The sequence below is a fragment of the Baudoinia panamericana genome (assembly GCF_000338955.1).
Source record: "Baudoinia panamericana UAMH 10762 unplaced genomic scaffold BAUCOscaffold_11, whole genome shotgun sequence".
NCBI lineage: Eukaryota > Fungi > Ascomycota > Dothideomycetes > Mycosphaerellales > Teratosphaeriaceae > Baudoinia > Baudoinia panamericana.
The window spans coordinates 667,176-679,375 of record NW_006911267.1 but is presented as its reverse complement, the minus strand read 5'-3'; the positions used below and the strand labels follow the sequence as shown (position 1 = coordinate 679,375).

At 54.6% G+C, this 12,200-nt stretch overlaps 7 protein-coding genes across 7 annotated transcripts; 5 read left to right on the top strand and 2 right to left on the bottom strand.

Moving 5' to 3' along the window:
- Positions 1-20: 20 nt before the first annotated feature.
- On the top strand, positions 21-2,853 carry BAUCODRAFT_240757 (uncharacterized protein). Its single transcript, XM_007681410.1, has 2 exons — positions 21-2,627; positions 2,685-2,853. The coding sequence occupies exons 1-2, from the start codon at positions 291-293 to the stop codon at positions 2,769-2,771; spliced, it is 2,424 nt and encodes an 807-aa protein (XP_007679600.1). The 5' UTR covers positions 21-290; the 3' UTR covers positions 2,772-2,853.
- Positions 2,715-6,174, bottom strand: BAUCODRAFT_37132 (uncharacterized protein). Its single transcript, XM_007681056.1, has one exon. The coding sequence runs from the start codon at positions 5,941-5,943 to the stop codon at positions 2,935-2,937; it is 3,009 nt and encodes a 1,002-aa protein (XP_007679246.1). The 5' UTR covers positions 5,944-6,174; the 3' UTR covers positions 2,715-2,934.
- Positions 6,175-6,199: 25 nt separating this feature from the next.
- On the top strand, positions 6,200-7,665 carry BAUCODRAFT_240855 (uncharacterized protein). Its single transcript, XM_007681409.1, has 3 exons — positions 6,200-7,199; positions 7,249-7,546; positions 7,603-7,665. Exons 1-2 carry the CDS (start codon positions 6,345-6,347, stop codon positions 7,381-7,383), a joined length of 990 nt encoding a protein of 329 aa, XP_007679599.1. The 5' UTR covers positions 6,200-6,344; the 3' UTR covers positions 7,384-7,546; positions 7,603-7,665.
- Positions 7,666-7,891: 226 nt separating this feature from the next.
- BAUCODRAFT_76289 (uncharacterized protein) lies at positions 7,892-8,941 on the bottom strand (the record flags this gene model as incomplete). The annotated part of the gene is made up of 1 exon (XM_007681204.1): positions 7,892-8,941. The coding sequence occupies one exon, from the start codon at positions 8,939-8,941 to the stop codon at positions 7,892-7,894; it is 1,050 nt and encodes a 349-aa protein (XP_007679394.1).
- Positions 8,942-9,199: 258 nt separating this feature from the next.
- BAUCODRAFT_125305 (uncharacterized protein) lies at positions 9,200-9,855 on the top strand (the record flags this gene model as incomplete). The annotated part of the gene is made up of 4 exons (XM_007681408.1): positions 9,200-9,317; positions 9,372-9,511; positions 9,564-9,668; positions 9,721-9,855. 4 exons carry the CDS (start codon positions 9,200-9,202, stop codon positions 9,853-9,855), a joined length of 498 nt encoding a protein of 165 aa, XP_007679598.1.
- Positions 9,856-10,083: 228 nt separating this feature from the next.
- Positions 10,084-10,845, top strand: BAUCODRAFT_125304 (uncharacterized protein; the record flags this gene model as incomplete). Its single annotated transcript, XM_007681407.1, has 1 exon — positions 10,084-10,845. One exon carries the CDS (start codon positions 10,084-10,086, stop codon positions 10,843-10,845), a length of 762 nt encoding a protein of 253 aa, XP_007679597.1.
- A 219-nt stretch (positions 10,846-11,064) lies between these two features.
- On the top strand, positions 11,065-11,857 carry BAUCODRAFT_37121 (uncharacterized protein). Its single transcript, XM_007681055.1, has 2 exons — positions 11,065-11,124; positions 11,176-11,857. Exon 2 carries the CDS (start codon positions 11,549-11,551, stop codon positions 11,831-11,833), a length of 285 nt encoding a protein of 94 aa, XP_007679245.1. The 5' UTR covers positions 11,065-11,124; positions 11,176-11,548; the 3' UTR covers positions 11,834-11,857.
- Positions 11,858-12,200: the final 343 nt, after the last annotated feature.

The window sequence follows — 12,200 nt, the reverse complement described above, 5'->3', positions numbered from 1 at the left end:
AGTCAGCAGCGAGGAAATTACGAGGCGAGCTTACAGCAAAGGAGCCAGGAGCGGAGTGTGTCTCGCGGGCGGGACCGCTGAAGCTAGGCCGCAATAGGGCCACTCGCTTCCACTCGACGTCAGCCGGTTCACTCAGGCGAGAACGGAGCTGCAGGAAACAGCTTGCCCAGCTTTGCTACCGCATTGCTTTGCAAGAGACAGTGCACGGAGGTGGCGAGTCTCGTGACTCGTCGAATGAAAAGCAGCACGGTTGAAGTCGTATGAATCTGTAGCGCTGGAAGCCCCCAATCATGGCGACGCTGGACACTTCACAGAATGGCGTGTCCATAAACAGCAGTTACAACAAAGTCGTTCACTCGGAACTACCATCCGCCGGCCAGGGCATATGGGCCGTCTTTCAGGTGCAGGCGCCGTTGGGCTTCCAAGGCTACGGTGCGGCAGCAGGTCAGACGAGCGTACTGAAGGTGCAGAGCACTGGCGAGGGTGAGCTTCAGGACTTGATTGACGAGTTCTCCGATGGTCGGGTACAGTTTGCGTTTCTCAAGGTTCGGGATCCGAATACAACGCTGCCGAAGAACGTGCTCATCGGATGGTGCGGAGAGGGTGTGCCAGAGAGGACCAAGGGCTACTTCACGAGCCATCAGAATGCCGTGACCAAGATGCTACATGGCTACCACGTGCAGATTACAGCACGCTCCGAGCGCGATCTAAGTCCTGATCTCATCGTGCAGAAAGTGGCCGACTCGTCTGGCTCAAAGTACAGTGGAGGAGGAGCGCCTGCAAGTGCTACTGGCGGTGGCTTGCCTCCACCAGTCGCATCAAAGCCGGTGATGCCCACCAAGAGCTTTGGCGCGACGGGTAGCTTTCAGCCACTAGGACAGAGGACTCGGCAGGCACCTACATCAACCGGACCCATCGACAATGACGGCTGGGGTCAGGATGCACCGCCTGTCACGCGGTCACAGCTCGAGAAGGTTGAGTCTGCATACAAGCCCACCAAGGTTGACATGGCATCACTACAATCACAGCAAGAGCCATCACGGTATCAGGCGCCGCAGCGGGCAGAGAACGGCAACTCGGATGTGGTGCGGAGCGACTATCAACCCATTGGCAAGGTGGACATTGCAGCAATCAGACGGCAAGCTCAAGAACGTGGCACTGCGAAAGATGAGCGGCCGACGACTGTGAAAGGCGCATACGAGCCGATAGGCAAGGTGGACATTGCGGAGATAAGACGAAAAGCGCAAGGCGCACCTCCTCCGACCCAAGCTCCCCCCCCTTCGCAGCCAGCTGCGACTGAAGATGATAGGCCCAAGTCGCTTGCTGATCGGTCTGCCGCTTTCCAGCAGTCGGGCGAGCGCCTCTCCACGCTACCCAAACCGCAAGTAGCCAACCGCTTTGGCTCCTCAGCGGGGAACTTTGCGGGCACGAAGGCACCAGCACCGAGTGGCTTTGACGCGAAGCCGGTGCAGCCACAAGTCGGTGCAGCGGGACGGTCCTTTGCGGAGTCGGCCAAGAAGACGCCAGCTCAGGAGTGGGAGGAGAGACGGCGGGCGCGAGGCCTTAGTGGGGCTGCGGACAATCAGCCTGCGGCATCCCCTATTGCCAGCCAGACGAGCGGTGGCTATCAGAGCAGCTATGGAGGTAAGAAGTGGGACGTGCAAGCTCCGAGTCGAACCGGTGGAAGCGGCGTCAGTGCGCAACCTACGGGCGAGGAGCCGGTCCGGGAAGAGGAGTCCGAGGAGCCGACGAGTGGTGGTATTAGTTCGATAAGAGACCGCTTCAAGGATACTGCACCCATGGGTGCCGCACGTGAGCACACTGGCGGCGCACCGGAGCCTCCGCCTCTTGACACAACAAGCAAACCAAACGCCGGCGCTCGTGGCGTGCCTATCCCAGGCTTGCCACAACGTCCCGAACAAGCCGGCCGTCCAGCCGAAGAGCATCAGGATCTACCACCTCCGCCACCGCGGCCCATGCCTGCAGACGAGGAAGATGATGAGGACGAAGAACCCATGCCGCAATCATCTCCGGTCCGTATCGCTATGCCTGTGGCACGTTCCGCACAGCCGGAGCTCGAAAAGTCTGAACCGCTGCCACCTCGTGCAATGCCTACCGACTCCCTTGCCGAGGCAGTCGCGGCCCGCAAAGAGCCTGAACCGGAGCCGCAGGTCGAAGAAGACGATCCTGCACGTGCCGCCGGACAGGCAGCGGCGAGCAGTACGTTCGGTCAACAGGCCGAAGACGTGCGTGCCACGATGGAGGGCGGCAAGGAAGCTATCGCACAGTATGACTATGAGAAAGCGGAGGAGAACGAGCTCGAGATGAGAGAGGATGAGCGTATCACTAACATCGACATGGTAGACGAGGATTGGTGGATGGGTACCAATAGCCGTGGCGAGCGCGGGCTCTTCCCTAGCAACTATGTTCAGCTTGTTCAAGGCGGTGGCGGCTCAGGAGGACATGCTCCACCGCCTGCTCCAGCCGAATCCGAACCTGCGCCAGCTGCTCCTGCGGCACCTTCAACCGGGGACGCTGGAGCCAAGACTGCTACCGCACAGTATGACTATGAAGCAGCCGAAGAAAATGAGCTCAGCTTCCCCGACGGAGCAAAGATTACGAACATTGTAAGCGGACCCCTATTCTACCCTGTCCTGTGAACAGTGCATACTAACGACGGACAGGAGTTTCCGGACGACGATTGGTGGTTCGGGCACTACGGGGGCAAGACCGGGCTTTTCCCAGCCAACTATGTCACGCTCGACGAGTAGGCATATGGCACCGCCGTGCCATATGCGATGCCATCTGACGTGCGTGCGACAGCTGGTGTACGGCAGAAGCTAGTTAGAGCCGAAAAGGCATCTCACGAAACTAAAAGCATTGTACAAAAGGTTGAGCACTGATTCGCACAAGAGACTTGCGTACTATGTGATTTTAATCTGCGTCATCAGTGCCCTCGTCAAGCGCAAGCCACGCAGTCCGACACTTCACCGCCTCTGCCCTTACAATTCTCTTCGCATCGTCTAGACAAGCAAGCAGCCGCTTCACCACTTGTCGCCTATACGGCACCACAGCCTCCCTCTTCAGCTGCCGCGGAATGAGGGCGAGACACTGCAATGCTTTCGCACGCACGTTCGCATGATTGCCCGCTTCCGCAGTTGTACAGTTAAGCAGGCGTGTGACAAGCGAAGCGGTGTGCTCTGCCACAACACTTGGGTCATGCATAAGCATGGACTCAAAGATCGTGAGCCCAGAAGCCTTGACTTCTTGATCGGCACTCGTGTCGAGGTCGAGTGTCTGTAGTAACGGTGGAAGGAGGATGGGCAGAGACGGTTCCATGATGGAGTACGGCAGCCACCGCAGGATCCCGGACAGAGCGACTAGATAGTTGGACTTCTTCTGGGCGTCGGGGTTGCGCACCGAGTTCGTAATGAAGGGCACCGCTTGAGTGAAGACTTTCTGCTTGTACAGGTTAGAGATCAGGCAATGGTTCTCCTTGGTTAGCACGTCATCCGGTGCGAGCAGGGTGGTAAAGCGCATGGCGACTTCTCGGTTTCCAGCGGTGAGCTGATCGAGTAAGGCTTGTAGGTATTTCGTGGTCAGCGCGGCACTCTTGCCTTGTAGTAGCAGTCCCTTCACGATCGCGCAGCCAACTCCAATAGCGTTAACCGAGCAATCTTTCGTTAGCAGAGCATCAACGTCAAGCTTAGCGGCCTCGAGCGTGACCTGCATCGTCTTCGGATTGACGAACTTATTGACCAGTAAGGACAGCAGGCGCAGCGTCATGCCGTGACCATTCGTACCGACTCCAGCATCAAGCGCTGCCGCCGATGTCTTCTGCAGCAGTGCGACGATATCTTCAGCCTCAACCACCTCCACTCTGAGCGCCGCGTAGTAGAACAGCAGATAAGGTGTGATCGAACGAAGGTTCTCAACGGATGTTTGGGTTGCAGTCTCCTGCGACATCCATGACAGGTCTTTGTGGTAGACGCCGCTCTGGAAGTGTACACCTTGTGGGCGCAGTATCGAATTGCATATTCGTCCAACGATCTCGCACATTGCCGGATCTCGCCTAGCCAGGTGGCATCGGACAAACTCATCCACCAACGGTATAGCGTACGGTCGGTAGCAGTCCGCTCGCGCCGGTATCGGCTCGCCGAACGTGAAGCCGTACAGCAAGGCCAGCAACAAGCTGCGCTGATATGTGGCCGGAGCATCCTGCCGACGAGCCGCTTCTAGCTTACCTTTAAGGCGCAAGATGGTCGTATGGAAGAGCTGTTTCTCAGTGGCAAGTTGAGCGAATGCCTCGAGAACATGCTCGGAGCGACTCAGATCATCCGGTACGTCCGGTAACTCAACCATAAATGCGGGTATCGCTCTCTCTTGTAAAACTTGAGGAACAGCGTGCGCCATATCCACCAAGGTCTTGATAGCTTGCGGACGAATGTTGCCATGGCCCTCGATGTGCTCATGTATGATTATATCCGTGACGGTCGTGACTGCCAGCTCGATCTGACTCGAAGGTAGCGCTTTCTGTACGGAGATGAGTTGCGCCAGACCAGTCAACGCACTGAGTCGGAAGGAGACTTCGTGCTTTGGAGCGGCCACCAGTGCCCGTACCATGGCGGCCACGGCGGTCTCCGAGAATGCTGCCAAGGCTTCGACATTCATACCAAATTCGACTTTATCGAGCTTGCTATATGCTCCGATCACCTGGTTGGCCGCCTCCAGTAAGCCTCTTCGCTTTGTAATCGATTCGGTGCCATGATACATTTTGAACAATAATGGGAAGGCTCCTTGTATGACAGTGTCGGCAATGATCGGAGCAGTAATGGAGATTGCGTGCAAGATTCTGCTGGCTGCTTCCGACTGCTTCGTCGGAGCATCTTCCAGGTGCTCATTACATTCCTTAATGATGGGCCTAAGAAAGGCGTTAAGTGGTCCTTCCGACGTCTGGGCAAACTTGGCTGCAATAAGCGACAACGCGCGTAATGCTTCCTGTGCCAGGTCTTCCTCCTGGACATTCAAGATCTCGAATTTGAGAGCATCCCACAACGTTACTGAATAAAGGTTGATCGTTTGTACTTCATAGCCGACAACACATTCCTGAATCGCTTGCAGAACGTCTCTCTTGGTGTTGATTGATGTCGAGTCAAGCTTGTCAAGTAGTTGCGGGAAGGCATACGGCGCAAAGTCGGAGTTTGCTGCTATACAATCTCGCAGTCTATCCTTGAGATCTTGTGCGCTAATGCCGTACGGATCATCGGGCGGAGGTTTGAAGGTAATAGGGAAGTAGTTAAAAACTGATTCGAACAAGTCCTGTGCATGCGCACGGACATCCCATTCAGCCATTGGCACTTGCAGCATGGAGAAGATGATCATAAGGTTGCGCGGGTCCTTCTCGCCTTCGAAGTATGAGATGAACGCTGGCAAGAACTCATGGTCATCATCGTGTAGTTGACGGATTACCGTTCGATACTTTGCCAGAAGCAGATCGATGAGCTGAGCGACGGCATACCGTTCCGTTTGTAACTTGAACTGCCTCAACGGGCTCGTGTAGTCAATGAAAGTCCGCATTACTTTCTGCGCCGTGTCGGTATCCCAGTTGCCTAGAGCCTCCAGAGAGATGAGAGCCCGTGCTGAAGCACCCAGACCCTCGTGATCGCCCTCTAAACGGCCAAGGATGAAGTCAACAAGCAGTCTTCTCTCCTGAAGCGAAAGCACTTTGTGTGCAATATGTGACAACACTTCGGCCAGATAGGCCACAGATTTTGCGCGGAGGCTCGCATCGTCTCGGTTGTTGATGTAAGGTTCGAGACTTGTCACTAAATCGATAAGCTTGAGCTGCTTCGTCTCCAACCGACTCGCGCTCTGAGATGCGATCTTTGAAGCTTCAGCCTTATGCTTGTCGACTTCGAGAAGATAGAGTTGCACATCGGACATGGCCCTCGCAAGCCTTCAAGCCTTTCGAACTGATTGGAGAGTGCGTCAAATCAGATAGCGAAGACGAGCAACTCCTGGACCAAACAAGGTGAGTTTTGTGTAAATGTGGCGTTCTAGTCGTGGTCTTGGCCGTCCTCTTTCACAACTTTGTTGGATGCAACTTATCGGCGTAGGTTGTTCTGGGCTAACTGCTTACTGTGTTTCCCAATATCGATAACGATCACGGTGGCGCATATATATTTCGTGCCTCATCTACATAAACCTTCTTGGTAATTGATGTGGCGTCTACAAGCTCCGGGATTGCCCGCTGCACAACCCACGATAGCGCCAACTTTTTGAAGACTCAATGTTTTCTGTGCAAGACAAGAGTACTTCCTCATTACAACTTCTGAACGATAGGCATGGCATCTAACGAAGTTTTGACTGGCTCTCAAGCTCCAGCGCCGAAGCTTGGTTCTTGTAAAGTCGTCCTCGGAGGCGCCATCGCTCAAGGCTTGCTCGCAGAAGTGAAAGCAAACCTCCAGCAGCTGGGCAGGAGTCCCAAACTGCACGCCTACCTAGCCAACTCAGACCCGGCGGCTCGATCATATGCGGACTGGACGGCGCGCACGTGTAAGGAAAACGGCTTTGAATTCCATCTGCATGAGGTCGATCGCGAAGATCTCGAGGACGTGCTGAGGCACGCCAACACCGACGAAAGTATCGACGGCATGATTGTCTACTATCCGGTTTTCGACTCCAAACGAGACCTAACGCTCCAATGGACCGTGAGCATGTTCAAGGACGTCGAAGGCTTGTCGCCACAACTCATCAGCAACATGTATCAGAACATCCGCTTTCTGGATCCTCCCTTCAACACTCAGAAATCGATTCTGCCATGTACACCCCTCGCAATCGTGAAGATTCTCGAATACCTGCAGATATACAACACCTTTCTGGACTACGGCAAGCGCCTTTTCGGCCGCCGTATCACAGTCATCAATCGTAGTGAAGTCGTCGGGAGACCACTGGCCGCGTTGCTGGCCAATGACGGCGCAGAGGTGTATAGCGTCGACGTTACTGGCGTGCAGCTGTTTAGCAGAGGCAGCGGGCTCAAGCGGCAGAAACACGAGGTGCGTGAGATGGATGGGTGGGGTCTGGAGCAGTGCCTGCCTGTAAGCGATGTCGTCGTCAGCGGCGTTCCGGGTGAAACGTACAAAGTGCCCACTCACCTAATCAAAGAAGGATCGGTGTGTATCAATTTCTCGACCGAGAAGGTAAGTCTTCCCAAGTCGCTGAGGTTCAGCCTGCTTCTAACCTAAGCAGAACTTCAATCCTGATGTCAAAGAGCGCGCGTCGATATATGTTCCGTCGATCGGCAAGGTTACAACGATCATATTGCTTCGTAACCTGGTGCGGCTTGTTCAAAATCAGCCGCATGCCAACGGCCTAGAACCATGAGAATCGACACTTGTCTCGTTGTCCTAGCCCCATGCTTCTGAAGCTAGCAGATCCCAGATCCCAGATCCCGGGCAGTCTGGAACGACGCATCTCTGGCAACGCCCTGAAACGGCAGAATTTTCACGGTTACCCTGCTGAGTACCTTTGCTCTTGCATACTGTGGGTATGTTCGACGGTCGCATATTCCAGACATTCAGGCGAGTCTGATCGAACAGGCAGCCACACGCTCAGGAATATGCAGCATTGCTAGACGTTCCCACACCACCGGTAGCACTTCACATCTGTAGTTTGTGGCCGAGGAATCAATGAGCAGCAACGAGAATCATCTCGGAGACATGGCCGCCAAAGTGGGTGGATGGTGCATATTTGCCTGCTACGTCGACGGCGCAGAGGTTGCGGATTCTGTCGAAGTGGTCACGTGGACGGCTTGCCTGTGTATTTCGCTCTGGCCTGCTAAGGATTATCTTCGTACGAGACTTCGGGTTGATGTACTGCTGCAGTCCGCGTACTAAAGGTCGTCGAAGAGCTTTCGCAAGTAAGGGTCTTCGCCTAGACTGGGCGCCGGTCGCAATCTGGACGGCAAATAGGACAGCATGTCTTCCGCCATGCCTTCTACTTTTGACAGTGCTTGTCCCGCTCCGTCCCAGCTCTCTGCGACTTGTCGGTGATTCCGGAGCAACACAATCGCAATGACGAGCACCAGCACGCCGACGAACGCGCCCCATGTAGCAGTCCACTGCTTCCTACGCGTCGCCAGCTTCTCCTTTCTCCGCTGGTCGAAGGCCTCGGTCCTCTGTCTCGCCTGCTCGAGACGCTCGTCCAGTTGAACAGTCTCTCGCTTACACTCATTCAGCTTCTTCACAAATAAGTCAATGCTACGCTGCTGATCCTGGAAGTCACCGAATGCCTCGATGCTACCATGCGTCGTAGCAATCAAGTCCCGAGTTTCCTCCTCGAAATGTTTCTGCATGCGCTTGCTCTCCTCGGCGAGCTGTTGGAGTCCAGCAACCGTCGACCGCAGTAAAGACGCCTTCTCCAAGATTGCATAGTATGTGTCATCGAGTTGCCGTGTGCTTCGCATACCCAACTCCTCCACATGCTTCAGAGTCTGGCGCAGCTCATCCTCCCGCCTGACATTGTCTGCCTTTGCCTGGGCGACTTCCGTAGCCGTCACCTTGCGCCTTACCTCCCTCTCCGCCTGAGCCTGCTCCTGAGCCTTTCGTTCGTCCTCATCGCGCTGCAGCTGAGTTGCGCTACCTCGTCGACTCGAGGCTGGGCTCTTCCTTTCTCGACGTAGGAAGTGGTCGAAGCTGACTGGCGGCTTGAGCTCAATGGCAGACTGCACGGTATCCCTGGCTCGGTTGCGGTTTTGGTGAAGGTGGTTGTTATGCGATGTTCGCGTGGTTACTGTATTCGCGTGCAAGCGACTATGCGTATGACCTCTCTTTGGACGCTGTGCTGCCTCAGACGGATCGGTGTTGGAGCGAGTCGGCTTGTTATTAGCGAGCCCAGTGCCGGCGCGGGCAGGTAGGGGCCGATAGGAGCTCTGATCTCCCATTGTGGACAGCGCTGTCAGCATACAACATGACGACGCACCCCAGCTGCATCCGCTGCAAGTTCAACCGTCACATGACTGCCCATTCTGTGAGTTCCGTTGACTGCGCTTGAGTTCGATGAGTGTTGCTGGGAGGTGCTTGACGTGGATGCCATATGGGGAGTGTGTGGGGTTATACACAGACATGCTGCACTGTACGCACGGCAGACAATGCGCTAGCATCTAACGTTGAACTCCATAGCATACACTTCCCTTTTCAACATGTCAGCGTCCGGCAAAGGGCATGCTCGACATGATACGGCATTGATACACTCCTTGACCTCGAGTGAGGTGCAGAGCCTGTCCGAAGCCTGCATTGAAGCAAAGAGAAAAGCGTACTGCACGTCCCCATTGGTAGCCCGATGTGGAACACTCTCACTAACACCATTCAAAGGCCCGTACTCCCACTTTCGAGTCGGCTGCTCAGTACTGCTCAACAATGGCAGTATTGTGCAAGGCGCTAACGTGGAGAATGCTGCCTACCCGGTCGGCACCTGCGCGGAACGAGTGACCATCGCAACGGCTGTCGTCAGTGTCAGTATCCCACATCGATAGGCCACAAGAAGCTTCTTCTGACGCCATGCAGGGAGCAAAGAAGGGCGACATCCGTGCAGTGGCCGTTGCGACCGACATCTCGCCCCCAGCGAGCCCTTGCGGAATGTGTAGGCAATTCATGCGGGAGTTCTGCGAAGTATACTCCCCTTCCCCAGCAATCACATACAGTGCTGATCAGGCAGCTACAGCTCAGCATGCCTGTGCTGATGTACGACAAAGACGGCAAATTGGTGGTCTTGACTCTCGAGCAGTTACTGCCCATGTCATTTGGGCCGGAGAAGCTCCTGACAACCGAGGAGTTGCAGATCGGTCTGTCGCAGTGATGCGACGTCTTCACTAATCGTGGAAGCCTTTGGCTGAGGTATAGATTCAAGACATAGATGCGTAAGCTTTTAGCAGTAAAATCCATACATGGGTGCAGCTCACGTGGGGGCTACGTTTTGACGTCACCGCCAAGCGTGCAACGTGAAGTTCACTCAGAGACCACTCGTAACCCAAATCGCATCGTGTCTTGCATACAGATACATGCAACTTGAGTTGCTCTATCTGCAATGAAGCGAGGAATCGTACAGAGCGTCCCAAGCGTGCTGCACCCTACAAGGCTTCTTACGCTCAACGTCCCCCAAAGTATTCCTTTTGTATGCGCCGCCTGTCGACAAGCAGCAGCTGGACGCCGAAGGGCACCCGATCCAATAAAGCTGAGACGCTCATTTGCGTCAAGTATACATAGAGGGGAAGACACGAATCCACAGCATCCCCAGCGGGAGACTGTAACACCACAAACCCACTACGACTTCTTCCCGCAGACGTTTCCGTCCGGCCCGCCACCCAGGACACCATTTACGCCTGATCTGAAGCAGCTTCGGAAGGAATTTTTACAATTACAAAGCAAGGCGCACCCGGACCTGGCACCAGCAGAACAAAAGCGGCAAGCTGAAGCACTAAGCAGCCGGATCAACGAGGCATACAAAACATTGCAGGACCCATTGAAGCGCGCACAGTACCTACTGGCCCTTCAAGGTATAGACGTAGAGGACGAGTCGGCAAAGTTGTCGGAGAATGCGTTGCTGATGGAGGTCATGGAGGCGCGAGAAGCAGTCGATGAGGTGGAGAGCGAAGAGGAGCTTGTAAGCTTGCGGCAAGAGAACGATGTCAGGATTGCCGAAAGCGTCGAGAGACTTGACAACCTGTTTGGCAGTGGAGATCTGGACAACGCAGCGCAAGAAGCAATACGCTTACGGTATTGGAAGAACATTGAGGAAAGTATCCATGGATGGGAGAAGGGCAGAGGAGGTGGTTTGCTACATCACTGATGTCGTTCGCCGGACTCGGCCTTCACTATCCTCATCCTCCTCATTATCGTTCCGATATGCCGCTCTTGCAGCCTCCAGACCCTCTTCGCTTAGTTATTGGTGGAGCGCACGGGCCCAGAGATTCTGCGCGTGCTCCCATGGCTGATTCGTCTCGAGAAACGTAGCGAAACTTCTGCGCTTCTGTCTCGTTCTCGTCGCGGGGCCTGCGTCCTCCGCTCGCTGCATTTTGCCACTACATGCGTTAGTGGCCCTCGAGACATCGGCCTGGATCGCACCGCTCTTTCTACCGTCAGCGCTTTTTCTCTCGAAGCTTTCCGATTCGAGACTTACGTTCATTCGTGCACAATGCTGGCCGTCATTGCGTGTACTCTCTTCGTTGTTAGTGCCTGCATATATTGCTTCCGGACGACCCGTGGCTCGGTAACGTTGTTTATTGTAGGCAGACCGAGAGTCCACCCCTGGAGCCTTGATCTGGCGCTCCTCCTCCTCGATCTAATCGGGGGCGTTTCCACACCTGGGAGATTCGAAGTTCCGCTACGCAACCTCTAGGTCTGTCCGCAATGACTTGCACCGAGGGAAACTGTGACCCTGAATGACGGGCGTGATCATGCCGAGACTGGTGGAGTTCTTGTCTTCGGCGCCTGCGCCTACGGACCTTGGAAGTCTTTCGAACACGACATGTTGTGTATGAGCTCCATGCTGCATGGCGAAGGCGTATGGCAGCGAGCGACCGCCTCGTAAAGGTACTACACGGCGTTTCGTGCTATCCCAGCAGGCTAGAGCGCTCTGTCTAGGACTTCATGGCTCGGCGTTTATTGACGCTGATCATATCGCCGTAGGAGTTCGCACCCTCACCATATCAGGCTACTGGTTAGTTGATGTGTGCGGAGGCTGCAAGATACTCGTAAGACAGTTCGATGAGGAGCTATTGCGCTGTCCATTTCAACTCACACAGGTCTTGTTTGGTTCAACGCTGTTGCGAGGCTAAAACGCTCCGCCTTTACAATGCTTTGCAGAAAAACCGCCCATCTGTGGGGCCTCTCACAATCCGCGAAAAGGCTGGGTAGTCCGACGATTCGCAAGATATTAGCTTAAACATCGGTTTATAGTAATAGACTAAATTTAATACTCGTTTGCCCAACCTATACTACAGCTGGATTGTTTTAACCTGCATATAGTGCGTAAAGGCTAGGTATATATTGATCACGTGATGATAGGGTTAGGATTCGGGTTACTTAACTTTTGCTCGGCGACTATCAAAGGTAGCATACGTCGAATGTAGCTACTATTTACTCGAAGAACATTCTGAACGTTACAACAATCTGATTAGGTTAAAGTCTATTACATAAATCGGA